The 25608-nt window shown below is 41.0% G+C and overlaps 1 protein-coding gene across 1 annotated transcript in view; it reads left to right on the forward strand.

Annotated features, from left to right (window-relative positions):
- The window catches only part of ADCY10 (adenylate cyclase 10), a 106484-nt gene that overhangs the window by 13097 nt on the left and 67779 nt on the right, over positions 1–25608 (forward strand). The window contains exons 7-16 of the mRNA XM_082361222.1: positions 154–250; positions 3742–3830; positions 6871–7062; positions 9299–9417; positions 10442–10518; positions 12315–12504; positions 15681–15736; positions 20241–20394; positions 22595–22787; positions 23307–23393. Coding sequence (XP_082217348.1) covers positions 154–250; positions 3742–3830; positions 6871–7062; positions 9299–9417; positions 10442–10518; positions 12315–12504; positions 15681–15736; positions 20241–20394; positions 22595–22787; positions 23307–23393 — 1254 coding nt within the window. The remainder of the gene's footprint in view (positions 1–153; positions 251–3741; positions 3831–6870; positions 7063–9298; positions 9418–10441; positions 10519–12314; positions 12505–15680; positions 15737–20240; positions 20395–22594; positions 22788–23306; positions 23394–25608) is intronic.

The following is a 25608-nucleotide window of genomic DNA, read 5'->3' on the forward strand; positions in this document are numbered from 1 at the left end:
TCATTGTTTAAGTATGCCTGTCTCTGTTTATCATGTCCTGGATATTCAAAAGCATACACCCTGCCCTTTCTGTTGAGAAATTACATTCAAAGGACCAGACAGCCCTCAGAATAACCAAAAACTTCTCTCTCTCTCTTTTTTTTTTCAATTTAGGTTAATTTCTTAAAACCACCAGCTTCTTTTAACTTTGACGAATTTTTCACAAAGTGTATGGCTTTCATGGATTATTATCCTTCTAGTGACCACAAAAGTAAGTACCCTCTATAGACAAAAGCCCTTGCCTCTACAATTGGTCAGTAGGGTCTTATACCAATGCCAGGGGCTCCATTACAAGTAATTGGCCTCCTCATTACAGCTCCCAGTCCCCGCAGCACACAAAAGGGACCTCCTTCCCATTCCCCACAACCTTCCTCAGGTCCTCTACCTCTCCCTTGGCAATGACTCCTTCTCTCATTGTCCAAACATTTGCAAGTCTTTTCCATGATAAAAGAAAAAAATAAAACTTCTATGAACCCTACTTTTCCCTTCTAACCTTCACCACCGAACTTCTCAGAATAGTAATCTATATGTCTCTGCCTCTTCTTCTATCCTCTCATTTATTTATTCACCTAAGAAGCATTGATTACATGCACCTCAGAGGTGAGGGGGCATGTGTTCACCTAGTTGTCAGTCTTGAGCCCCTGCCATCTAGCTTCTGTCCATTTCTCCTGTCTACTGAGACTGTTTATGTCAAGGCCACTAATAACCATCAACTTACCAAACCAGCTGACCTCTCTTCAGGCCTCATACTGGGTGCTTGGCTTTAGATTACTCTCTTTTTCTGGATACTACCTTCTCCTCTTTCTTTGCTTTCAAGAATATTCTTTCCTAGTTTTGCTTTTACCCCTCAAACTACCCATTTTCAGTGCCCTTTCTATTCCTTAAATGTTGATGATTTCAGGGATCTGTCCTTGACTGTCTGGTCTTCTCTACCCACCTTTTGTGGAACCATTCATCTATGCTGGATTTCCCCATGACTCCACAGGGTTGGGACTAGAGTGAAGAAAGCAGGACAATTTAGGTGATACAAAACAAACTTTAACACTTCATGAAGTAGACAGTCTTCTGCAAAATGGTGCAGAGGGCAAGAAGATTTTATAGGATAAAGAATAAAGGAAGAGACAAATGAAAAATATCTGATTGGCTGGGGTCATATAGTTAGTCTTGTTTGGGGTGAGAAGACCCAGAGTTGGCTTGGCATTTGGGGATTGGCTGACTAGATTATTGCATTTCTGGTTAAGGGGAGCATTTACAGGGAAACAAGTGTTATCTAAGTCTTGGTTTGCTGACATGGCACCCTGGGCAGGGAACAGCTCCATCTTGGGCCTAGAAATTTATTTCAACATTGTCTAAATTCTATGCTACTTATCTTTCCCTAAAAACCATTTCTTCATCCAAACTAGAAACTTCAGAAACATCTTTGAATCAATTTTCTTTCTCATCATTTATGTGTAGGTCTTGAATATTTTGAACATCACAAATAGTAGACTGTAATTTTACAAAACTGCAGTAGGTAATGGGGTGGGAGGGACACTGAGGGGAACTGTAGGAAAATTGACCAGGAAAGGCCAAGAACCCAAAAGCTCCAAAGATGGAGAAAGTCTGGTGACACTCCTTGAGTTGTATCCCATCCCAACTCCTAGATCTTAATGATGCCTTCAATAAAGAGCTTCTTCTGGCCTTATTTTGGTCACTGCAATACTGCAATGCAATTCTGGTGCTAAGTACCTGGAGTTAGCATAGATAGGTGGAGTCCTCCATAAGACTCTCCTTATTTCAGACACCAGCTGCAAGCTCTGAGATCACCAGGCCACCTGCATTTCTGACCAATTGGCTACAGATCCAAGGGTTCCCAAAATGCTCGCAGGTTCAATAAATAATTCACTATAGTTCAATATTCACTATAACTCACAGAACTCAGGAAAGTGCTATGCTTATAATTATGGCTTTATTGTAAAGGATACAAATGAAGACCAGTGTTGTATTTATCTCTAGACACATAGGGTGAGGTCTGGGAGAGTCCCAAACATGAAGCTTCTGTATCCTCAGGACACATCACTCTCCCTGCACATCAAGGTATGATTACCAACCAGGGAAGCTCACCCAAGCTTTTGGGGGTTCAGAGATTTTATTGGTGTTTAATTAAGTAGGCATGTTGATTGAATCATTGGCCTTGCAATTGAACTAAATCTCCAGTCCCCATTCCCTCCTCAGAAGTCCTGGAGGTCAGGCTCTAATCACCTGGCTCAAAGCCCCAACCCTCTTATCACATGCTTGGTCTTTCCAGATAGACCCCTATCCTGAATCATCTCATTAGCATAAATTTAGGTATGGTCCAAAGGGCCCACAGTGAATAACAGAGACAATCCTATTAACTGGGAAATCCCAAAGATTTAGAAGTTACTCTCAGGTACCAGAAACAAAAACCAGCCAAATTCTTTATAGGTTTTGTCTCCATAACCATTGCCACCGTAATGGTCTAGACCTTTACAACTCCAACTCTCTTCCTGAGCTCTTTGCCTTTTTCCACAGTCTATTTAGTGTCACTTCTTGTTAATCTCCAATATTCACATGGGGCTCCAGCCAGGCTAGAGTAACATACTGTGCTCATTCTTGACTTCAACCAACTTGGTTCCCTCTGCTAGGAATGCCCTCCTCAATCCTTCTAGTAAAAAGCTATAAGTCATTTAAGATTGAGTAAAATTCCTAGTTCTCCTTTGAACCCTTTTCAGATTAAACCAGTTTGTCTAGGTCCCTGCCTCCTCTGAATCTCTCTGGTCTTTATAATCTTTTAGCCCATTTGGCCTTTTTTCTATTTAAATTTTCTAAAAATATTATACGTGAATGTCCATAAGTCAGTGCCTCCAGGAAAAAGTCCAAGTTTCCTAATGACTTTTTTTCCCCACACAGTGCCTAGCATGGTGTTTTAAATATACTAGGTTTTGAATATATTCCATAAAGACTTTAAAATTAAATTTTCTTCTTAATTTGTATCCCTTTCAGACTCCATTGTTGTTTTTCAACTATTTTTTTTCACATTATCATTATTTTATTCCCTGCTAAAAGCCTATCATCCTTTCTTTCTCCCTCATTTTTTGATTTCTTCAAGCTCATTCTTACCACCTACTATCAGTCTATTTTAGAGTATGGAACTATCAACCATTATAGTAACGAGAACCATAGAGATAATGAAACCCCAGTGCTTTTTTTCCCTGGACAAGGAAGTAGGAGTCAACCAAGGCAGTGAAGTGACTTGTCCAGAGTCACACAGTGAGTTGGTATCAAACCTGAGATCAGAAGCCAGTGTCCTGAATCTTATTTGTGCTGCTCTTTCAACTCTGTCATCCCCTACATTCTGTCACCATTGTCCTCCATTGGCATTCCCTCATCTCTCCATTCCCATCACCTGTGGCAAGACTTTTAGCTCAAGTATGGAGGTGAAAGTCTCCTTAAGTTCTGAAGAGTGATGACAATTAGAACAGGGTTTTGAGCTACACGCCACTGAATTTTGGGAAACCCGCAACTTCTGAGAACTTCTCATTGGATTTCCCTTGGCCCTATTTGGCCACTAGGTAGCCCAGAGTGTCCTGAATGAACAGTGAAGACCACTGCCCAAGGGAATGGGGACTGGGAGGTGCCTCTCTCTAGCACTGCAGAGCCAAGCTTCCCTTTCTGAGCCTGCCCCTCCTTCTGCCCTCTTAGACCTCCTGAGGCTTGCTTGCATGCTGGAGTCCGATCCTGAACTGGAGTTGTCCCTACAAAAGTATGTGATGGAAAGCATATTGAAACAGGTATTTTCATGTTTTAATTTATTGGCTTTTGGGGTGTCAGGGATCTTGGACACCTGTTAAGATCAAGAAAATCAGTAGCTTGTAAAATGTTTCATTGAAGTAAAAAGAGGTGGGGCTGACATTCTCCATGTCTAGGTGACTGAAAAGTTTATTGTTCACATCAGGATGCTTTTAAGAGTTAAAGGGGCATTATTCATAATTACACTGTGACAACAGGCGTAAACTAGGACTGTGTTGCCTTACACAACTGGGCAAACTGAAACTGTCCCAAGTATATAAGAACATATGGTTACCCTTTCTATAGGCCACATAGCAGAAAGACATCAAGTGAATGATACTGTTTCTCTTAAGTCACTTGAATTGGATCTTAAGCTTTGAAAGTTAATACAGATAATTAGAACTCTCAGAACTACCTCCAACCCCCAAAGTTTTCCCTTTGCATTTGCTTAGATTTAGGTTCTCTCAAATGCATTAATCTGTGCAAGTTATAACTGTTTCTGAGCACTCATCATATGCCAGATACTCTACTCTTTCTTTCTTTCTTTTTTTTTTTTTATAGCCTACATATATTTGAACTACATTTATAGCCAACTGGTTCACCTTTTTTTTTTTAATATTTATTTTTTTGGTTGCACCGGGTCTTAGTTGTGGCAGGCGGGCTGCTTAGTTGTGGCATGTGAACTCTTAGTTGCAGCATGCACATGGGATCTAATTCCCTGACCAGGGATTGAACCCAGGCCCCCTGAGCTGGGAGCTCGGAGTCCTATCCACTGCACCACCAGGGAAGTCCCTCTACCCTTTCATATATTTATTCTTCACAATCCTTGGCAGATATCTTTATCCCTTATATGTGAGAAAACTGAGACCCAGAAGGATACCATGAACATTCCTGAGGTTGTAAAGTAGGAAATGTGGCTAGGATTTGAACCCTGTTCTCTCTGAACCCTACATTTTTTGCACAGGCTATACACTGCCTCTAATATATGGCTGTTTTAATTCTTAATCCCATCAAAATGCAGTTGTGCCCTAGAGGAAATCTTTGTAGGACAAGCCTGATCAGTGGGCAGCTGCCTTCACAGTGTGGGTTGAAGAGCTACCAGAATGCACCCCTCCACATTCTGCTCAATTTAGAAACGTTGCCTTTAGTGCCTGCAATTGTTTGACTCTTCAAGGTTTTTGAAGCTCAAGAGAGCCACCCCCTCTTCCCCTGCCTCCCTCTAGGAGATATAACACATTATGCTTCTTCAGCTGCTACCAGCTGAGAGCAAGGTCTACAGGAATGGGATATGTAAGACTCCGTGAGTCACTGTGAAAATTGTGGGTAGGAATGACGAACACCAGCTGAAGATATAACAGCTAAGGGGGCTGAAAGGAGGCAAATGAGAAACCTTTTACAGCTTTACCAAGGCCTGTCCCTGCACTTCAAGAACAGAGATGTGGGGACTTCCCTGGTGGCGCAGTGGTTAAGAATCCACCTGCCAATGCAGGGGACACGGGTTCGATCCCTGGTCCGGGAAGATCCCACATGCCGCGGAGCAACTTAGCCTGTGTGCCATAACTACTGAACCTGCGCTCTAGAGCCCACAAGCCACAACTACTGAGCGTGCGTGCTACAACTACTGAAGCCCGGACGCCTAGAGCCTGTGCTCTGCAGCAAAGAGAAGCCACCACAATGAGAAACCCATGCACTGCAGCAAAGAGTAGCCCTTGCCGCAACTAGAGAAAGCCCAAGCGCAGCAATGAAAACCCAACGCAGCCAAAAATAAATAAATAAAATAAATGTAAAAAATAATAATAATTAAAAAAATAAAAAGCACCCCTAAAAATTCAAAGTAAAACAAAACAGAGAGTTGTAGGCATATAATAGAAAGATAAGTTTAAAAAAAAAAAAAGAACAGAGATGTGGTTGCATTTTCCAAACCAAAACTCAGAACACATGGCCTGATAGAATAAAATTTTAATTATTTAATTAATTTATTTATTTAACATATTTAAAATTATGTATTTAATATTAATTATTGACACTTATTGAAGAAATTCATTTGAAAAATCAGAGAAAATTATCATATTGGTGAGTTAGAAATTATTAAATTATCTTTTATGAAAAGTCTCAAATTACATGAAACCAGGACTGTCTCAGCCTGCAAGATTCCCTATACACAACTGGCTGCAAGATTCCCTATACACAATTTTCTCTTTCATCCAGAAGATGTGTTTCATATAGCCAATGGAGAATTTGACACTTTTGTGCTCTTTGGGGGAGAAAAAAATGCAGTGATTCTCCCCCATTGGTTTGCTATGCAGTTAATCTAACAAAATTCAGGGCTGATGATATAGGCAGGGAGAATCTGGGAACACCCTCCTTTCCTTTCCCTGTGCCTGTTGTGGATAGACTTAGAGAAAAGATGGGAGCTGAATGAAATATACCACCCCAAGAGGCAGGGGAATGTTATAAATGGAATGTTGGACTAGAAGTCTGTAGATTTGCATTTTTGTTTGCTACTGTTTCCCCATGTGACTTGGGAAAATTATGTTATTTCTCCATCTCTCAGTTATCTAATTAGTAAAATGGGGATAATAATGCTGATTTTATTTCATTTGAGGATAAAATAGCATAGAATATGAAAATATTCTGGAAGGTACCTTACTATGAAAATATAAGGTTGAATTACATAGCATGCTATTCTTATTCCTACATTGTAAGGGAGCCAAAAGAACAGCAGTCCTTTTTTTATTGTGATGGCTCATATTGGCATGAGGGAGATAGCAGATGGGGCAAGGGAGTGGTGTCTGGCCAAAAATGAGCAGGTGTGTAGGTTCCCATTGGAAGAGATTTTGAAAGGCCATTCCATTTCCATCTTTTTTACTTTGGGTTGCCTCTTCTGTGTTGTACCTCCCAACTTTGATAACTTCAGCTTCCCTAGAGAATCTCAAAAGGCTAGTTCTATCCCAGTGATAATTTTGGGTGTAGGGGTGATATTGGGAGGAAAGATCCACTGCCAAGGACACATGTTAAGGAAAGCTTCCCTCTAAACTGCAGATTGATGACAAACAGCTTCGGGGCTATTTGTCTGAGCTTCGCCCAGTGACGATCGTGTTTGTGAACCTGATGTTTAAGGAACAAGACAAAGCAGAAGTCATAGGCTCAGCCATCCAGGATGCCTGCGTGCACATTAATTCTGTCCTGAGGGTCTTCCGAGGCCAAATCAACAAAGTCTTCATGTTTGACAAGGTAAATTTCCCACTAAAGGTGTGGGTACCTACCAATAATTTAAGGTTAGCATTTGTGTCTATGGACATGGGGGAGAGGGAGGGAATAGACACCTTTAACCTAGAACTATCAGTCTTTATTCATAGTTATAATTACAGCTTACATGGTGGATATGGCACTCACTATGTGCCAGGCATTGTTCTCCACACTTTACATATTTTACTCATTTCTCCTCATGACTACTCTAAGAGGTAGGTACTGTTCTTATTGTCTCCAATTTACAGATGAGGAGGTTTAGGGAGAGATGAGGATACTGAGACAAGATGAGATTAAATGGGGGACTGGGATTCTAACCCAGGTAATGTACCTTCTTCGTCTGTGCTCTTAACCACTGTGTTCAACTAGCTTTTACGATACATACGTATATCTGCAACCCAGGGTATAACGCATCTCCCAGAGATTTTAGGTCAGGTTTCTAGTAACTGTCATACCCCAGAAGCTGTAACTTCCAATAACCTCCACCTGCCATATGTACACTTCCCGTTCCCCTTTCAGTTTCTTAATCAGTTGGGGTGGGTGTGGTGGTGGGTGTCACATCTAGCTCTCAGTGTTTTCAATCTGCTCTTACTCAATTCAGAGAAAAATGATGTGATAAAAATTATCACAGAAGTGCTCCTGAGAATTGACTCCCCATCTCAGGTGTTTCTGTATCTTAAGAGCAGGGCACTCAATTACTGCCCCACACTCATTCATTCACTCATTCAGTAAGCACTTATTGAGCATTTCATAGCCACTGCAAGCTAGGGCTGCAGAGATGGGTAACTCACACACGTTGTCCCAGAACCAGGCAGAAAGAACAAATTCTTTGTAGGAAAAATAAACTCTGTGCTTCTGAGGGAGTGGGGCCCTCCAGCACAGTGTGCTCTGGTACTTTCTTCCATATTCATTCATGAGTATCATCAGAAAAGAGCATAGAACCTAAGAGAACAGTCTTCAGTGTCTAACAGACACTCCAGACAGTTCCTGGAGAGACAGTTCCTGGCTCCAACGATTCCCAGCTGTGTGACCTTAGCAAGTCATTGAACTTCTCTGAGACTTAGTTTGTTCCTGAATAAAAATAGGGATATTATTTAAATGGGGATAGTATTTGCCTCAAATGATTGTTGGAAGTTTTAAAAAATATAAGTGTGAAGCGCTTGTTGCAATGCCTAGTTCACGTCAGCACTAAGCAGATGAGAGATGCTAGTCTCACTGCCAGCGTGAGACCTTCCCAAGCCACTAGGCAGAATTTCCAGGCAAAGCAGACCCACCAGTGGCCCCAAAGGGGCTGCCCTCTAGTCTCTTCACAGACCTGGATTCAGGGATCCCCTCGCACATCCCAACAGAACCCAGCGCCAATTAGGATTTGATTCTTGGTCAGCTTCTTTTTGGAGAGAGTTGAAGAAATGGAGGCATTTTACTGTTCTTTTGCATTTTATCAGGATATGACGTACATAGACTCAAATTTTTAACTCATTGGGCTTTATTCATTAGGCCCTTTTCTTACAGAAAACAGCGTCTGAGATCATTTTTTAAGGGACTGGTAGTAAAAATGCCAAGTTTTAGAGTTTACTCTCTGCTTGAAAGAGTTAACTTTTTGCGAGAAAAACCACTCCCAGCTTAAGCCTTTATCCTTAAGAAAAATGAATAATAACAATATCTGAAAACAACTGTAGAGTTTATAAGGTATATGTGTATATATGTGTGAATATGTATACATAATATATTAATATTTTCAGTAGCCAAACCAACCTCAGCAAGTCTAGGTCATACCCATTTTCAGATTCATAAACTGAAGTTCATAGAGTGTAATTGACTTGTCCAAGTTTCTACACTTGAGAAGTGGCCTGAGAACACAGATTTTCTGATTCCAGAGCTGGTACCTTTTGCTCTGTGCTGCTTCTTGGCCTTCAACTTAGTACCTTGCAGCCCAAGACCTTGGCCACAGGAGAGAGTAGAGGAGGGTGCACACAAATAGCTCAGTACAACCCACTATCTCTGGAGCAAAATCAAGCCCCTCTCAGACTCAAGCCCTACTGTTGATGATGCACTAGAAGTTACATGAAGTTTGCTAAAAATAAAATGGGTGTGAGAGAAATCATGATGAAATTTGTTTCAGAGAGTGAAAATTGCTGCCCACCCTCCACTGGGCCATCTAGCTGGTCCAGTTTAAAGCTGACTGTCCACCAGCTGTGTTTGCTGATTCTCTCCCTCACAGGGCTGCTCCTTTCTCTGTGTCTTTGGTTTTCCCGGGGAAAAGGCACCTGATGAGGTCACTCATGCCTTGGAAAGTGCTGTGGATATATTTGACTTCTGCTCTCAGGTCCACAAGATCCAGTGAGTGTTTCCAGACCCTGATTTCGTCTGGTCCCTGACCCTGTTGTAGGATATGGGGAGATAGGACAAGTGTCAGGGAAGAGGAAGGCAGGAGAAGGCTGTCCTTGCCTGGGTGCCCTTATGTCTGCATTCATTACTCACCTAATGTACAGGTAGGGTGAGCAAACCCAGCCCTGACGCAGTCAGACGGGAGATGGTCAAGGCCAGGTGGAGAAAAGATACTCCTAAAAAGTCCAGATGTACCAGAGAGAGTCTAACTGAGTTGTCTCTCTCTACTCTGGCTTACTTTCTGGTAGAGGTCTCACTCCCAACTATGTTGGAGACCTGAGTTGATTTTTAATAACTAGGAGATAAAGTAAGTCCTTGGGTTGGAAATTTATATATTGATCTGGCCTCAAGATGATCCAGTGAGTAAAACTGTCAAGATAATGTTTACCATCCTCAACCCCGGCTGTCCAAGAGCCCAGTGCCCTCAAGCTCCCCCAGACTGAGCACCCCAGTGACCCTACTTGCGGCCCACTCTGGTCTACTCTAACAGGTACCACCCCTTGCCCTAAATATCCCACCTTCTCAGCCTCTAGTCATATGGATGCATTAGCAAAGTTAGCTTTTGATGCCACACACGGAGTTACTTCCTTTCAAAACAATGACCTTGTTCTTTCTAGCAATCACAAAAGATAGTTAAAATTGTTTACTCAAAGTCATTCTATATTGAAAGTCCATTTGGGGTGATGAGCTTATTTTCCAGAAAAATAGCTCAGATGAATACTTAAAAATAGCAGAAAAGTGAACTGAGTGATCACTTCTAAGAACTTAGTTCTCTGTCCAAAACTGCCCCTCCTTTACATCGCCAGGCCATGTACAATTGCCCTAACCTAACTACAAAGGGAAGAGAGTTATTTCTTGAAAATCCTTTCCCACCCCTCCCCCATCCCATTCATCACCTTGTCCCCACCCTCCCTGCCTTCTCTGTGCTCATTGTCTTTGCCTCTTTCCTCACAACTCTCTTTCTGCCCGGAGCCAGCACTGTTTCCATCGGCGTGGCCAGCGGGATTGTCTTCTGCGGAATCGTTGGACACTCTGTGAGGCACGAGTACACAGGTGTGCTGGGCTAACTTATCTCCATCTTCCTTTCAGCAAACACTGTGCCTTGCCACTGGGCTTGGTGGGAGGAAGGACAAAAATAAGTGAGACGTGGGCCCTGCCTTCAGAAAGTTTACAGTCTTCCAGATGGAACCAAGCCATATAGCTTTGCCTCTTGACAACTCAATGATTGCAAATATGCATTTCTGGGGCTGTGATTGAGTATAAGAAATATGCAGCCATTGGAGGGGAGCCATGGGGGACCATAAGCTCGTGGGACGATGGGCCTTTATGTTAATTTTCTGTTCACATTAAACAGTTACTCCTCTTAATTCTTGGGATAGGTTAGGACTGCTTCTTTTTTTTTTTTTAATTAATTTATTTATTTTTGGCTGCTTTGGATCTTCGTTGTGGTGCACGGGCTTCTCATTGCGGTGGCTTCTCTTGTTGCGGAGCACAGGCTCTAGGCGCGTGGACTCAGTAGCTCTGGCTTGCGGGCTCTAGAGCACAGGCTCAGTAGTTGTGGCGCACGGGCTTAGTTGCTCCGTGGCATGTGGGATCTTCCTGCACCAGGTCTCGAACCCCTGTCCCCTGAATTGGCAGGCAGATTCTTAACCACTGCGCCACCAGGGGAGCCCCAGGACTGCTTCTTAAAAATTACGAATATTGGCATTACTGATAAATAGTACTAATCTCAAAAGGAAATAGTAAGTAGGTGTTATCTCAAGATTTCACTGCTCTTTCCTCTTCAATCCTATTACGGTTTTAAATGTTCAGAAATAATACATCTAAAATACTGAATACATGTAAAACTGAAATAGTTATGTCTGAAATGATACGACATCTGAGATTTTCTTCAAAATAATACAGGGTGGAGAGTGGATGGGAATGGGGATGGAGCGGGATTGGCCATGGGTTAATGGTTTTGGGGACTGGGTGATGGGTATATAGATTCATGATACCATGCTTTATTGTATGGTCAAATTTCCCCATAATAAACTGTTTTTAAAAAATGAATATCTTAATCAGGAATATTCAAGTTTATGTCAAAGTGCAACATTTAATACCTAATTAGTAGTATTATTAACTGAGGGCTTACTAGCAGCCCAGCACTTCTCAAAGTTCTTTATGTGTATTAACTCATTAATCTTCATAAACTACCCTCTGAGAGAGGTACTATTATCAACCCCATTTTACAGATTAGAAAACTGAGGCATGGAAGAGTTCAAGTATTTTGCCCAAGTAATTTACACATAGTAGTTAGAGGTAGAGCTGAGATCCAAACCTGCATAACCTGGTTTCAGACTCTGTGCACTAAAGTGTATTACCTCTTACAATATCCCCTAAACTAATCCTACACACACACTCCTTCCAGCCCCATTTACTCACTCTTAAAAAATTAAATGAAGGCTCATACACAGGAACATGCAGACCCAATTGAAGATCACTGTTCCAGGCCCAAGCTTGTGCTTATCTCTCTTGTAGCAGAAGACCAAGTATACCTCATCTGAGGGCCCTCAGGCCCTGTCCACCATCCCAATTAACAGAATCCTCTCCATATTCAGGGTCCTGCTATCCCTGAGCAGATCGTCCCCTTGGCCTCCCAGGTGGCTAAATGAGTTAACTCCCTATATATTCTAAAATAGCCATTGGCTGAATCTGGGTAGTTGAAGGTGAGATTGCTGTGTCATCCATGAGAGGCAAAGGGAGTAGAGGGTAACAATGCCGTTTGGGGACAGTATGCCTCAGATTACACTCAGTTCAATGGCTGTTTTCTCCCGGCTCTTTGCCTTTCTCTCTCCTTCCCATTATAGTCATTGGTCAGAAAGTCAACATAGCTGCCAGGATGATGATGTACTACCCAGGAATCGTGACCTGTGACTCCGTCACCTACAATGGCAGCAACCTACCAGCCTACTTTTTTAAAGAGCTTCCAAAGAAAGTCATGAAAGGTGTTGCAGATTCTGGACCAGTGTATCAGTGTTTGGGCCTTAATGGGAAAGTGTGAGTGTGGGGCATTAATCTTGCAGTACTTTTTAGTAAAGAAGTGGGACAATTATGATAGCAAAACGAAAGGTCACCCAGTTCAGATTCAAAGCCAGCTCATGAAATTAAAATCTATTCCTTCCCAGACCAAGGCCCAGATTTCAAATTCCTTCATCTTCCTCTATCCTGCTGATAGTATAGCACGGTGGAAGATCCCGTTCTTCCCTCAGTTCTGAGACTATGAGGGTAATTCTTCAAAGGTTGTGTAAAGAGAACAGAGAATCCCCTCATTCGAGTATCTATTTGGACCCAGATGGACCCAATCACCAAACCATTAACTACTGATCACGTCAACTGTGTGTCCAGGCATTGACAAGGATTGCTCCTCCTCTAGGTGTTTAGAGAAATACTTTCCCTCAAAGCCCAACTTGCTCTCACATTGGGGCTTAAAACCCCTCAGTATCTTCCAATCATTTTCATGATAATTTTCAAATTCCTTGCAATGACATACAAAGTAACCATCTGCCTTTCCTACCTCATCTCCTCCTGTGCCATTTCCTCTGGGTGGGGGGCCGGGGGGGGGGGGTGCTTCTAAGCGGATTATCCTCCCTTTCACTCATTCCATCCCCAGTCTCCTAGGAAAACCACAGTCATTTTTTTTTTAACATCTTTATTGGAGTATAATTGCTTTACAATGTTGTGTTAGTTTCTGCTGTATAACGTAGTGAATCAGCTATATGCATACCTATATCCCCATATCCCCCTCCCTCTTGCGTCTCCCTCCCACCCTCCCTATCCCACCCCTCTAGGTGGTCACAAAGCTGGAGCTGATCTCCCTGTGCTATGCAGCTGCTTCCCACTAGCTATCTATTTTACATTTGGTAGTGTATATATGTCCATGCCACTCTCTCACTTCGTCCCAGCTTACCCTCCCCACTCCCCATGTCCTCAAGTCCATTCTCTGCATCTGCGTCTTTATTCCTGTCCTGCCCCTAGGTTCATCAGAACCATTTTCTTTTTTTTTTAGATTCCATATGAAATTTGTAGTGAGGTGGATGGACCTAGAGTCTGTCATACAGAGTGAAGTAAGTCAGAAAGAGAAAAACAAATACCGTATGCTAACACAGTCAGTTTTTGAAATCCAGCTCAAGGATCTCCCCCTCTCTGAAGCTGCCTTTGGAAGCTACCCAACCCCAGCTCAGACAGTTTAGCTGTTTCCTCCTCTGTGTAACTCTATAGCACATTAGAATATTCATTACGCTCATCACAATCACAGACTCGATGTGCCTTTTCACCTCCTACACTGGGAACTTTTTGAAGATAGTGATTATTTCTTGTTCATTCTTATATCCCCAATGCATGGTAGGCATCAGTAATGACGAATAAATGAATGAACAGCATGGAAAGCTTTATATAGTAGTGCTTGGTGGATGGAAAGTGAAAAGGTATTATTCTTTATACTAGCAAGCTAGAATCTGGGTCTTAAAGGGTCAGATAACAGAATCGGGGCTATAATTGGTTCAAGGAGTTTTTATTATTCATCTTTGTATTCCCAAGGCTCAGCACTGTTCTTGGCATGTGTAGATCATCAATAAAATGCTGTTCGAATAAATGAATGAATAATAATTTTTGTGAGCCCTTATTAAATATTAGGCACTTTACCTCAATATCAACTATATTAGGTAGAAACAAACTATTATTAACTCTATTTTATAAATTTAAAAACTGAGACTCTGAGATGTTAAATGACTTGTCCATAGCCATAAATCTAGTAAACAATTGAGCCAAGGTTCAAAATGCCACAATAATGCTGCATTATAGCCAACCACAAAACCTCAGTTGTATACAACAGTAAATTTTTACTTATCTCATGAATATGTGGGGTTCAGCTGATCTTGGCGGATTTGGATGATCTTGCCTAGGCTTGTTCACATGCCTGGGGTTCAACAGGTTGTTGGCTGATCCAGGATGACCTCAGGTGGGATAACTGGGAATTTTGGCTGACATAACTGGGACAGTTTGACTCTACATGTCTCATCTTATATTGGGCTAACCCAGGCATGTAGTCATGGCAATATCAGAAGATCAAGAGAGAGCAAGCATTTTTCAAGCCTCTATGTCATGTTTGCTAACATCCCACTGGCCAAAACATTCACAAGTCTGAGCCCAGAGTGGGAGGACACTGCAAAGGTACAGTACATAGCAAAGGGCATAGGTACAAGTAGGGATGAAGACGTGGCGCCTTTAATGCAGTCAGTCTACCACAGAAACTATCTACTGCTTCTGAAACTACCAGGACTATCTGATCCCAAAGCCTGCCCTCTTTATGGTTTCTCTATACCATTTCTGCAAATAAGAGACTATAGAAATACACATACAAATATGAACAGGGCCTGGTTCCTGTCCTGAAATCTAATGGGGAAGACAACATACACAAAATGAGCTGTATATTACATAGGAAACTTTGGTATGTGCTACAACAGAGGCATAACAAGGTAGTATGATAGTATAAACAAGGGAATGAGCCATTTGTCTAAAAAGGCCCCTTCAAGAGATGATATTATGCAGTGGGCAAGCATATACCCCTGGCCTAGTTTTAGATACTGACTCTGTCACTATCCTCTGTCACCACTAGCCATGGGATCTTGTTCAAGTTAAATTCTCTGTACCTCAATTTTCTCATTTGTAAAATGGACATAATAATAATAATACCTTCTTAATAAGGTTTTTGTCAGGAGTAAAGAAAATGATACATGTACAGCACTTGAAACTGCCAGGCACATAGCATGTGTTCCACAAAGGTGAACGATCATTGTTTGAGCAACTGGTAGAATCTTTCCATGCTGTGAGACAATATAACACATCTAACTTTATTGGGTCCCATACTGAGTGTCTGGTTTCCCTAGAAAAGGGTCAGTTCTACCAATGCAGACTCAACAAGCATTTTTTGAACAACGTACCAGGTGCTGTGGTAAAGGCAGCTACCTAAATTGTTTGGAGACTCTATTACCAGGTAAGAACTTCTCCTTTCCCTTCCTTTTGGCATCTGCACCCCTTGATAGACCCCTTGATAACAGGGGATAGATTACTGTTAGAGACTGAAAAGGAGGCTTTCTGGGAACTAAGAACTAGTCCCTCTGGCTCTCAGTATTTCCCTGTTTTGATGCTAACATCTTTTCTTTCCTTCTCTTCAGCATGTTTGGGATGGCATACCTCATCTGCAACAGAAATGAGGGTTACCCTTTGCTAGGTAGGTAGTGAGCCTTGATTCTTAAACCTCTTTATTGAACTATAACAAAACATACAGAAATGTACACCAATGATAAGTCTTCAGCTTAATGAATTATCACAAAATGAATGTATAATCACCATCCAGGCCAAGAAATAGAAAAATAACAGTACTCTGGAAACCCTCACATGCTTTATCCCTCTCCCTTTACCCAAAGATTTCTAACACCCTAAATTACTTAGGCCTGTTCTTAAAATTTATATGAATGAAATCATATATTGTGTAATTACGTAAGCCTTCTTTAAATCAACATTACGTTATGAAATTCATCCATATTGTTGGATGTAGCTATAATTCATCCATTTTCATTGCTGTGTAGTACAGTTGGCCCTCTGTATCTGCAGGGTGTGCATCCATGGATTCAAACAACCACAAATCAAAAAAAAAAATTTTTTTTTTTAAATTTATTTATTTTTGGCTGCGTCGGCTCTTTGTTGTTGCGCACGGGCTTTCTCTAGTTGCGGTGAGCGAGGGCTACTCTTCCTTGTGGTGGGCGGGCTTCTCATTGCGGTGGCTTCTGTTGTTGCGGAGCACAGGCTCTAGGCACGTGGGCTTCAGTAGTTGTGTCACACAGGCTCAGTAGTTGTGGTGCACGGGCTTAGTTGCTCTGCGGCATGTGGGATCTTCCCGGACCAGGGCTCAAATCTGTGTCCCCTGCATTAGCAGGTGGATTCTTAACCACTGCGCCACCAGGGAAGCCCAAAGAAAATTTTTTTTAATTCCAGAAAATTCCCAAAAGCAAAACTTGAATTTGCTGCACACCGGCAACTATTTACATAGCATTTACATTGTATTTGCTATTATAATTAATCTAGAGATGAGTTAAAGTATACAGGAGGATGTGTTTAGGTTATATGCAAATACTACACCATTTTATATAAGGGACTTGAGCATCCTCAGATTTTGATATCCCCGAGGGTCCTGGAACCAATCTCCTGTGGATACAGAGGGATGACTATATTCCCTTTTATAAATATATAACAATGTATTCATTCTGCTTTTGTACAACATTTGAGTTGTTTCCATTTTGGGTTCTTATGAATAATACTGCCATAAAGATTTCTGTACAAGTCTTATGGTGAACATATGTATGCATTTCTGCTGTTGAGTATATATATAGGAGTGATACTGTTGGGGCAAAGGGTACAATTTTGGTAGATAGTTTTCTCAGTCTTTATAATTTAAATAATTCTGTTGGGTTTATAGTGGTATCTCACCATGGTTTCCATCTGTATTTCCCTGATGTGGTTGAGCACCTTTTCCAAATATTTATTGGCCATTTGGAAATCATCTTTTATAAAGTGTCTGTACAAATCTTTTGTCTATTTTTCAATTGGATTGTATTTTTTTATAGATCTGTTGGAATTATTTATATATTCTGAAAATGGGTCTATTTGTTTTTACTGTATGTAACTTTTCCCATTCTGTGCTTGCCTTTTTACTCTATTATGTATTTACTCTATTTATATGTATTTACTCTATTATTTATTTACTCTATTTACTCTATTTATATGTATTTATTATGTATTTAATGAACACAATTTTTTATTTTAATGAAATCCAATTTATCAATCTTTGTCTTTATAATTAGTGCTTTTGTATACTGCTTGAGAAATCTTTCCTCACCCAAAAGTCATGAAGATATTTTTCTAGATTCTCTTCCAGAAATTTTGTTTTACCTTTTACATTTAGAGCTATGATCCCTCTGGCAGTGATGTTTTTGTGATTCTTGGTGAGAGGAACCCTATCATAAGAAAGCTAACTCAAGACTATACAGGGAAGTAGACATAAAATGAGGTAGAGAAGAGACCCACATGAAGATTGGCCTGTGGATTCTGAAGGCAGCCATTTCAAGTAACACTTGTAATTTCCTTCTGTTAGACGTGAACATCCCTAAAAGTATCATTATAAATTAAATCTCGGTCATAACTGTGTTAGGGCAATTGAGAAGAGGTTCTGTCCCACACGTTGGGGGAATATTAGGACAGAATCTTGATGTCAGCAGAGCATAAAAGAAGGCAACAGTTCCAGAACTTCAAAGAGCACTTGAGCCAGCAGCAATGCCTAACTTTCAGTGCATTCAGGTAGTTTTCAGAGTCTGCAAGCACATCACTTCTTATAAGTCCAGATCCCCAAACTCTTGAAGGCTAGAAAGGAGAAGGAATGCCCACTCTCACCCTCCTTCGAGGCCTAACTTTTCATCCTAGGATATGCTTGTTGTGATAATGACTGACAGTAAATGGAAGTCCTAACACCCTTTCTACAAAATTGAGGACTCAGTATGACAGACATATTAGAATACATTGCTACAATATGCATATATTTCTCAGTCTGGTCTAGTTGCCTTTGTTTGTTTGTTTTCTGTGTGTGTGGTTTTTTTTTTTTAATTTTTTTAAAATTAATTAATTAATTTATTTATGGCTGTGTTGGGTCTTCGTTTCTGTGCAAGGGCTTTCTCTAGTTGCAGCAAGTGGGGGCCACTCTTCATCTTGGTGCGCGGGCCTCTCACTATCGCGGCCTCTCTTGTTGCGGAGCACAGGCTCCAGACGCGCAGGCTCATTCATTGTGGCTCACGGACCTAGTTGCTCCACGGCATGTGGGACCTTCCCAGACCAGGGCTCGAACCCATGTCCCCTGCATTGGCAGGCAGATTCTCAACCACTGCGCCACCAGGGAAGCCCTGTGTGTGTGTTTTGTTTTGTTTTCTTTTTCGGCTGCTGCTGAGCGGCTTGTGAGACCTTAGTTCCCTGAACAGGGATCAAACCCAGGCCCTCAGCATTGAAAGCGCAGAGTCCTAACCACTGGACTGCCAGGGAATTCTCTCTACTTGCCTTTTTGCCCTGATTTCACCAGTATAAGGTAAAGATCAGGCTCACATATCTTTCCTTAAAGCTGTAACCAAAAACAGACTGTCAGAGGTTAGGCGTATGGGAAATACCCTTCTTTTACAAGAGCGCCTGTAAATGAAATTGTATATGCTAACTGATAACAAAACTAAGATGAACAAAAAGTGTTCTTTTAGGGTCAAAAATGCATACAACAGTCTCAGATATTAGGGCCTTGTTCAAATAGAAACAAGGTATGCATACTTCAAGGCAAGTTGAGTTAACCTCATTTTAGAATCCAACTAAAAAGACAATCAGTAAGTTCTTACCTGTATGTGTTCTATACAAATAGAACATAAAACAGCTAGAAGATTCTGCTCTGCAGCCTTCTGGGCCTTATCTTCTAAGTTCCTGTGTAAGCTTTAGGCCAAAGAACAATACTACACATCTCACAAAATTGAAATTCAAATGTGTTTTCAGAAAGGACATGTTTCACCTAAAAGAAGCAATATGGTCTGCAGAGTAATTCTCACGAAATCTTACCCAGAAATTTACATTACCAAATAAACACTTAGCTTCTTCGTATAAAACATCTAAACTTAGAGTAGTGGTCTTGGTTTTCAATAGACTTTAGCTAACATCTAGGTATGTATTTACTCTATCAATGGAAAACAGAATGGGCCCTCCACGGTGATCTGTCCAGCAAAGAAGGAAGAGTCAACCCTGATTTGGTCTCCAGCTCTTTTGACAGAAATTACCGTTCTGCCAACTCCTTCCTATCCACCCAGGTTTCAAAGACTGTAGGCTGAGTTTCAGATTTCAGTCAGGGCATCCTGTTACACATATTTAAAAACACATAAGAAAAATAAGAGTGATAGTGTTGTAACCCAAGAGGACTTTTATTTTCTTCTTTTCCTTTTTTAAGTTTTCTATATTTTCTACAGTGAGCATGCATTAGTTTTATAATAAGGAAAAAAACCTATAATTTACTTTTACTAAGAATTTAGGTTGTTCTTATGATAGAATTAATCTACATATGAGTTTTTTAAAGCAAATTGAATTTTTTTATCACTGTTAATACTTTTAGTAGCCCTGAGATAAGTATAATTTCTCATTTACAAAGAGCAAGTTTCCTTCACAGAATCAGAAATAAAAAAATTTTATCCATATTTTTCAACATGGGAACCTTAACTTTAATAAGTTGATTTCCTAATGTAATAATCTATAGTTACTTCTAGTGTGTTACAGAAAAAGGAAAAGAAAACAAGCATTAGGGTCAGATAGCTCTGGTTTAATTCCTGGTTGTATAATTTAAGCAAATCTCAGTTTTCTACACTAAAATTAAATGGACATCATAATGAGCATTATAAGAATCCTTTCCCTCACAGCTTGTGGGAATCAAAAAAAACCAAACCAAACCAAAACAAAACAAAACTGTAAAACCACACTGTTAACTGGAAAGTTCTAGAGAAAGATTTTTAAAAATTTTAAAGTGCACAGGACCTCAAGAAACTCCATGAACAATGCCATGGAAATTCCAAGGGTATTCTTAGAAGCTGTATCACTATGTGCTTTTTTATGTTTCTAGACTATTTTATGTTGATTGGGTTTGCTCCCTTTTTAAAAAATGAAAATAACAGGACGCGATAAGGAGATCAAATACTTCATGTGTACTATGAAGGAATTTTTGATATCTAACTGCAGCCGAGTCCTGATGTACGAAGGATTATCGGGATATGGAAAAAGCCAGATACTAGTGGAAATTGAGTACCTGGCCCAAGGTGAGAACCACAGGTGAGTGTCTTGCAATGACCATTTTTTTGTGAATCCAGAGAATCCTGACATCCTTAAGAGTTTCCTTTGTTTCAATGTTCCTCTCCTTTATATAAGTTGCCTTATGTAAACTATCCACAATCTATCAGTTATTATTGGGTGTCATGCCCCTTGTGCTAGATAAATAATTAATGATAAACATATCTAACTGAGAAAATGGAAGATGGGTTGACCCCTGGAGATCCTGATTTAATGCCAGGACAGGCTTGGACATTGATATTTTTAAGTTTCCTAATGCACAGTTTGAGAACAACTGGTATAAATGTTGAGGATAGATTGGGTTTGCAGAACAAATATGTAAGTTTATCCATGTGGCCGACAGGGAATCACTAGTTCAAACCACTGAGCCCTGAGAGTATGGTTAGAGAATGAAAGGCCTCTGGATTTTCCTTCGGAAGGCAGAGCTGATGTACTTACCTCATGCTGTTGGTCTCTTTTCGTATAAGGAATGTCATGAGGGCTCTCTTTGGGACAACCCATCTCATGGAGGTGGACGGTATGGTATTCAATAACAGTGATGATGACCAAGACAATGGTAATGGTGTCTCACATCCTTTCACCATCTAACCTAAAGGCTTTAAGGGGAACATTCTGATTAATCTTATTTTTAACTGTGTTTCTACTCTTTTTTAATGTCAGGCCTGAGAAAGACTAGTTTTAAAATACCTTTAACATTGCTGAGGGGATAATTCAAAATAACCAGAAGACACTCATTTATTCCATCACTTACTGAGTACCTGCTATGTTCCAGGAACTAAGTGCTGTGTTAGTTTGCTAGAGCTACCATGACAAAGCACCACAAGCTAGGTGGCTTAAGCAACAAAAGTATATTGTCTCAGTGTACAAGAGGGTAGAAGTCCAAGATCCAGGTGTCGTAAAGTTGGTTCCTTCCATCAGCTGTGAGGGACAATCTGTTCTGTGCCTCTTTCCTAGCTTCTGGTGGCTTGCTGGCAGTCATTGGTGTTCATTGGCTTGTAGAAGCATCACCCCAGTCTCTGCCTCCATCTTCACATGATGTTCTCCATGTGTGCTGTCTGTGCCCAAAAATGTCCCTCTTCTTTTTTTTTTCCCACTGCGTGGCTTGCGGGATCTTAGTTCCCTGACCAGGGATTGAACCTGGGCCACACCAGTGAAAGCACGGAGTCCTAAACACTGGACCGCCAGGGAATCCCCGAAATTTCCCCTTCCTATAAAGAGACAGTCATATTGGATTAGGGGCCCACCCTATTCCAGTATGGCCTCATCTTAACTTACCTACTTACATCTGCAATGACCCTATTCCCAAATAAGGTCACATTGTGAGGGCTAAGACTTCAGCATATGAATTGGTGGGGCGGGAGGGGTGCATAAATCAATCCATAACAAGTTGCAAAGCCTTGAAGACGAATAATATCTGATCCCTACCCTCAAGGAGTTCTCGCAAAAGAGAAGGAAAGAGAGATGACAGTAAAAATAGAATGTGGTGAGGACACTGATAGAAGCACGCAATAGAGTACTGTAAAAGCTACGAGAAAGAGCGGTATGTCATCCAACCTGAGGGCATCAGGGAAGATTTCCAGGAGGTTACTCCTGAGCTGAGATTTATAAATGAACAGGAAATGAGGGATTAGGAGGGACTGTGAGAAGTGATAACACTCCAGGCCGAGGGAAGCAAAGGCATAAACAGAAGGAACAGTTGGATGTGCAGGGAACACTCACCGGTTTGTTGCTGGTGGAGGGTAGACTGCTGGGCAGAGAGTGGCAAGAAATGACAATGAGGCCTTGGAAAGGCTTATATGTCACATGAAGGAGTCTAGACTTAGCCTAGACTTGCATCTATCTAGGTGCTTCAGGCTTCCATAAAGGTGATGCATTCAGAGAGTCTTGGTGCTAGACAGGGGTAGTAGTATGCTGTTAGGGAGTATAGGTGAGAGTGTGAGGGCCTGAAGCCAGGCATTGGTGGTAGGACTAGAGAAGAGGGGATAGCTAGGATACATTTACAGAGCTTAGAAACATAGTGGAATAAGGGAGGGTATCTGAAGCACAAATAAAGAACAGCTTCCAGATAGCTTGGGAAATCTGTCATTACAACTGAATATGAAGAGTCAGGGCTTTCCTTCAACCTTTACTGTTTTCAAAAAATATATTTTAAAACTCTGATTCTTGACTTTCTTATAAACAGGACTATTGCTATTGCGTTGACTAAGATCAGCTTCCATCAAAATTTTTATACCATCCAGATACTCATGGCCAATGTACTAGGTCTGGATACTTGCAAACATTATAAAGAACGACAGACCAACCTTCAAAATAAAGTCAAGTCACTGCTGGATGAAAAGTTCCATTGTCTTCTTAATGACATTTTCCATGTGCAGGTAACTAGCTAATGTTAGACTCCTGTGAGAAATAGTGAAGGGGTTGATGTGACCACTCTTCCCTGATGCTTTATGACTTTTCATCTCCTTGGCCTTTATTATCCTCTTCTTTTCTCATCTGGAGCATCCAGGTGGTAAGGAAATGGCTCCCAATCCTTGAATGAGCCACCTTCCTGAGATATATTGGTACCAGACTCAAGAAAACCCAAATAGCCACCTGCTGATTCATTTCTTTTCTCACCTTCTCATCATAGCTATACTGTACTAGCTAGTCCAGGGCACGAAATCACTCTGCTCCCACAGGTGACTGCCAATGCAAAGACAAGAATGTGCCTTGTTCTTTCCTGTATCTATTAGATTCAATGGCATAGAGTATTAGAGCTGGAAGGGATGTTATGGATTATCTAACACATGAGGATTTTAAGGCACAGAACAGTAAAGTGAATTGCCAGAGTCATACAACTAGTAGTTCCCTCTGCTATTTGCCCATACTCAATATTCTCATAATTCTTTATACAGTTCCCTATTTCACGAGAGGTTTCCAGGATGAGCACCATGAGAAAGCAGAAGCAGTTGGAAGCGTTGTTTATGAAGATCTTGGAGCAAGTAAGAGCGTCTATGGGTCAAATAATGGGGAGGGGGAAATGGGGCATCTCACCACAAAGCCAGGTGGCCTCAAGGGTTTAGACTCCAATGGCAAGAAGCTTTGAAGTATGTGAAAGATTTAACCCAAAGTGTTTCATTTTCCTCCTTCCTTCCAAACCTCAAGCTAAGAGTCTGTTCAGAATTTAGCTGTGCTTGAAAGGAGTCCTTTAACATTACTCCTGGGAGTTTGGCCTCACCTTAAAACCAGTCCTCTTTTTCTCTCCCTCTGTATGAGATGCAGTCTATCAAACTGGTTATGTATATAGGCTCTGTAATCAGTCTACCAAGGTTTGAGCCCTTAGGCCTGTCACTTGCTACCTGGGTAACCTTGATTAAGTGACTCAACCTGTCCATGCTTTTACTTTACCTTCTATAAAATGAGGAAATAATAGTACCTAACTCACAGGGTTGTAAGGTTTAAATGACTAGATTATGTGTAAAACTTAGAATAGTGCCTCTTTCATTGGAAACACTCAACCAATGTTAACTTTTTCTCTCTGAGTTATATCATGACTGTCCATTATATGTTGATGATCACCAACTTTATATCCCATTCCTCAGCTCTCGTATAAGCACCAAAATCATATTTCCAAGAACTGTGTATTCCACTTGGATATGGGGACTCACACTCAGTTTAGTGTCTAATACTAAATTCATTTTTTTTCCTACTTTAGTGCCCTATCTTCCTCATCCTGATCCTGACCCGTGATTTAGTTAATAGCGAATTCATTCACACGTCATTTAAAGTTATCTTTGCTCCCTTCCTCACCAGTTGCCACATCTTCTACATTTACTCAGTTGACAAGTCCTACCATGTCTACCTCAGACTGACACTGGAATCTCCCTGTCCTCTGTTCCCTACTGTAGTTCAGCCTCTTTCTCTTCCTGGGCTATTTCCAAAGCTTTCCAACTAATCTCTGTGCCTTATACCTCTCCACTCCAATTCATCCTCCATACAACTGCCAAAGTGTATGCAAATCGCTCCAACCTGTGCTTTATACTATCCAATTAATTCTCAATACTAATAAGATAAAAGCCAAAAGACTTTTTTTTTTAACCTGGAGAAATGCTACTCATCATTCAATGTCACCTCTTCAGTGAGAACTCCCCCAAATCACAAGGCATGACTAATTCCTCTTCTGCTGTGTTTCTGTAGCACTTTGAACATATTTCTTATTGTATTTTCCATACTGTATTGCAATTTGCTACTTATATATGTGTCTCTCCCCCTCGGGAGGTTGTGAGCTTCTTAAGGAAAGGGAGCCTCTTTCTCATTTTTGTATCACTATTGACCAGCAGAGTGTCTGGCACATCATAAATAAACAATTCAAGTTTGTGGCATTGTGTAAGTTTATAACAAAACTTCCTTCTTCTCCATTGCAGGCAAATAAGGCTATATCAGTAGTTTCTAAATGTCAGGCTTTGGACTGTTTGCACCACAAGTATCCAGGAAGCTTCATAAAATAAATGGATTTGTGAATTCTACCCCAAATTGAAAAGGGCTTGGTTTGGGCCTAGGAATCTGTTTAGTTGTTTGTTTTTGTTTTGAAACTTCTCAGTTGGTGTACTATTGAATTCATGTAGGTTTTTTGGTTCCTGCTTTACTCTCCCCAATTCACAAATAATTCACTGACAAGGCTATTCTATGACTAAAACTCACATTTCTAACTGCCCCGTAGTTTTTATTTATTTATTTGTTTGTTTATTTATTTGGCTGCGTTGGGTCTTTGTTGCTGTGCGGGGGCTTTCTCTAGTTGCGGTGAGCAGGAACTACTCTTTGTTGCAATTCGTGGTCTTCTCATTGCGGTGACTTCTCTTGCTGTGGAGCATGGGCTCTAGGTGCGCAGGCTTTAGTAGTTGTGGCTTGCAGGCTCAGTAGTTTTGGCTTGTGGGCTCTAGAGCACAGGCTCAGTAGTTGTGGCTCACGGGCTTAGTTGCTCTGTGGCATGTGGGATCTCCCTGGACCAGGGCTCGAACCCATGTCCCCTGCCTTGGCAGACAGACTCTCAACCACTGCGCCACCAGGGAACTCCCTGCCCTGTAGTTTTAAAGATATTAGTCAAATACAAAACAAAACAAAACAATGGGATGCTAACCCCTATTCATTAAAATGTTCTCAGGGTCAGTGAAGAACTAACGATCTGGTGACAGAATGGGGGTGTAAGAGGGGACTTAA

The sequence above is a fragment of the Balaenoptera borealis genome (assembly GCF_965194805.1).
Source record: "Balaenoptera borealis genome assembly, chromosome: 1".
NCBI lineage: Eukaryota > Metazoa > Chordata > Mammalia > Artiodactyla > Balaenopteridae > Balaenoptera > Balaenoptera borealis.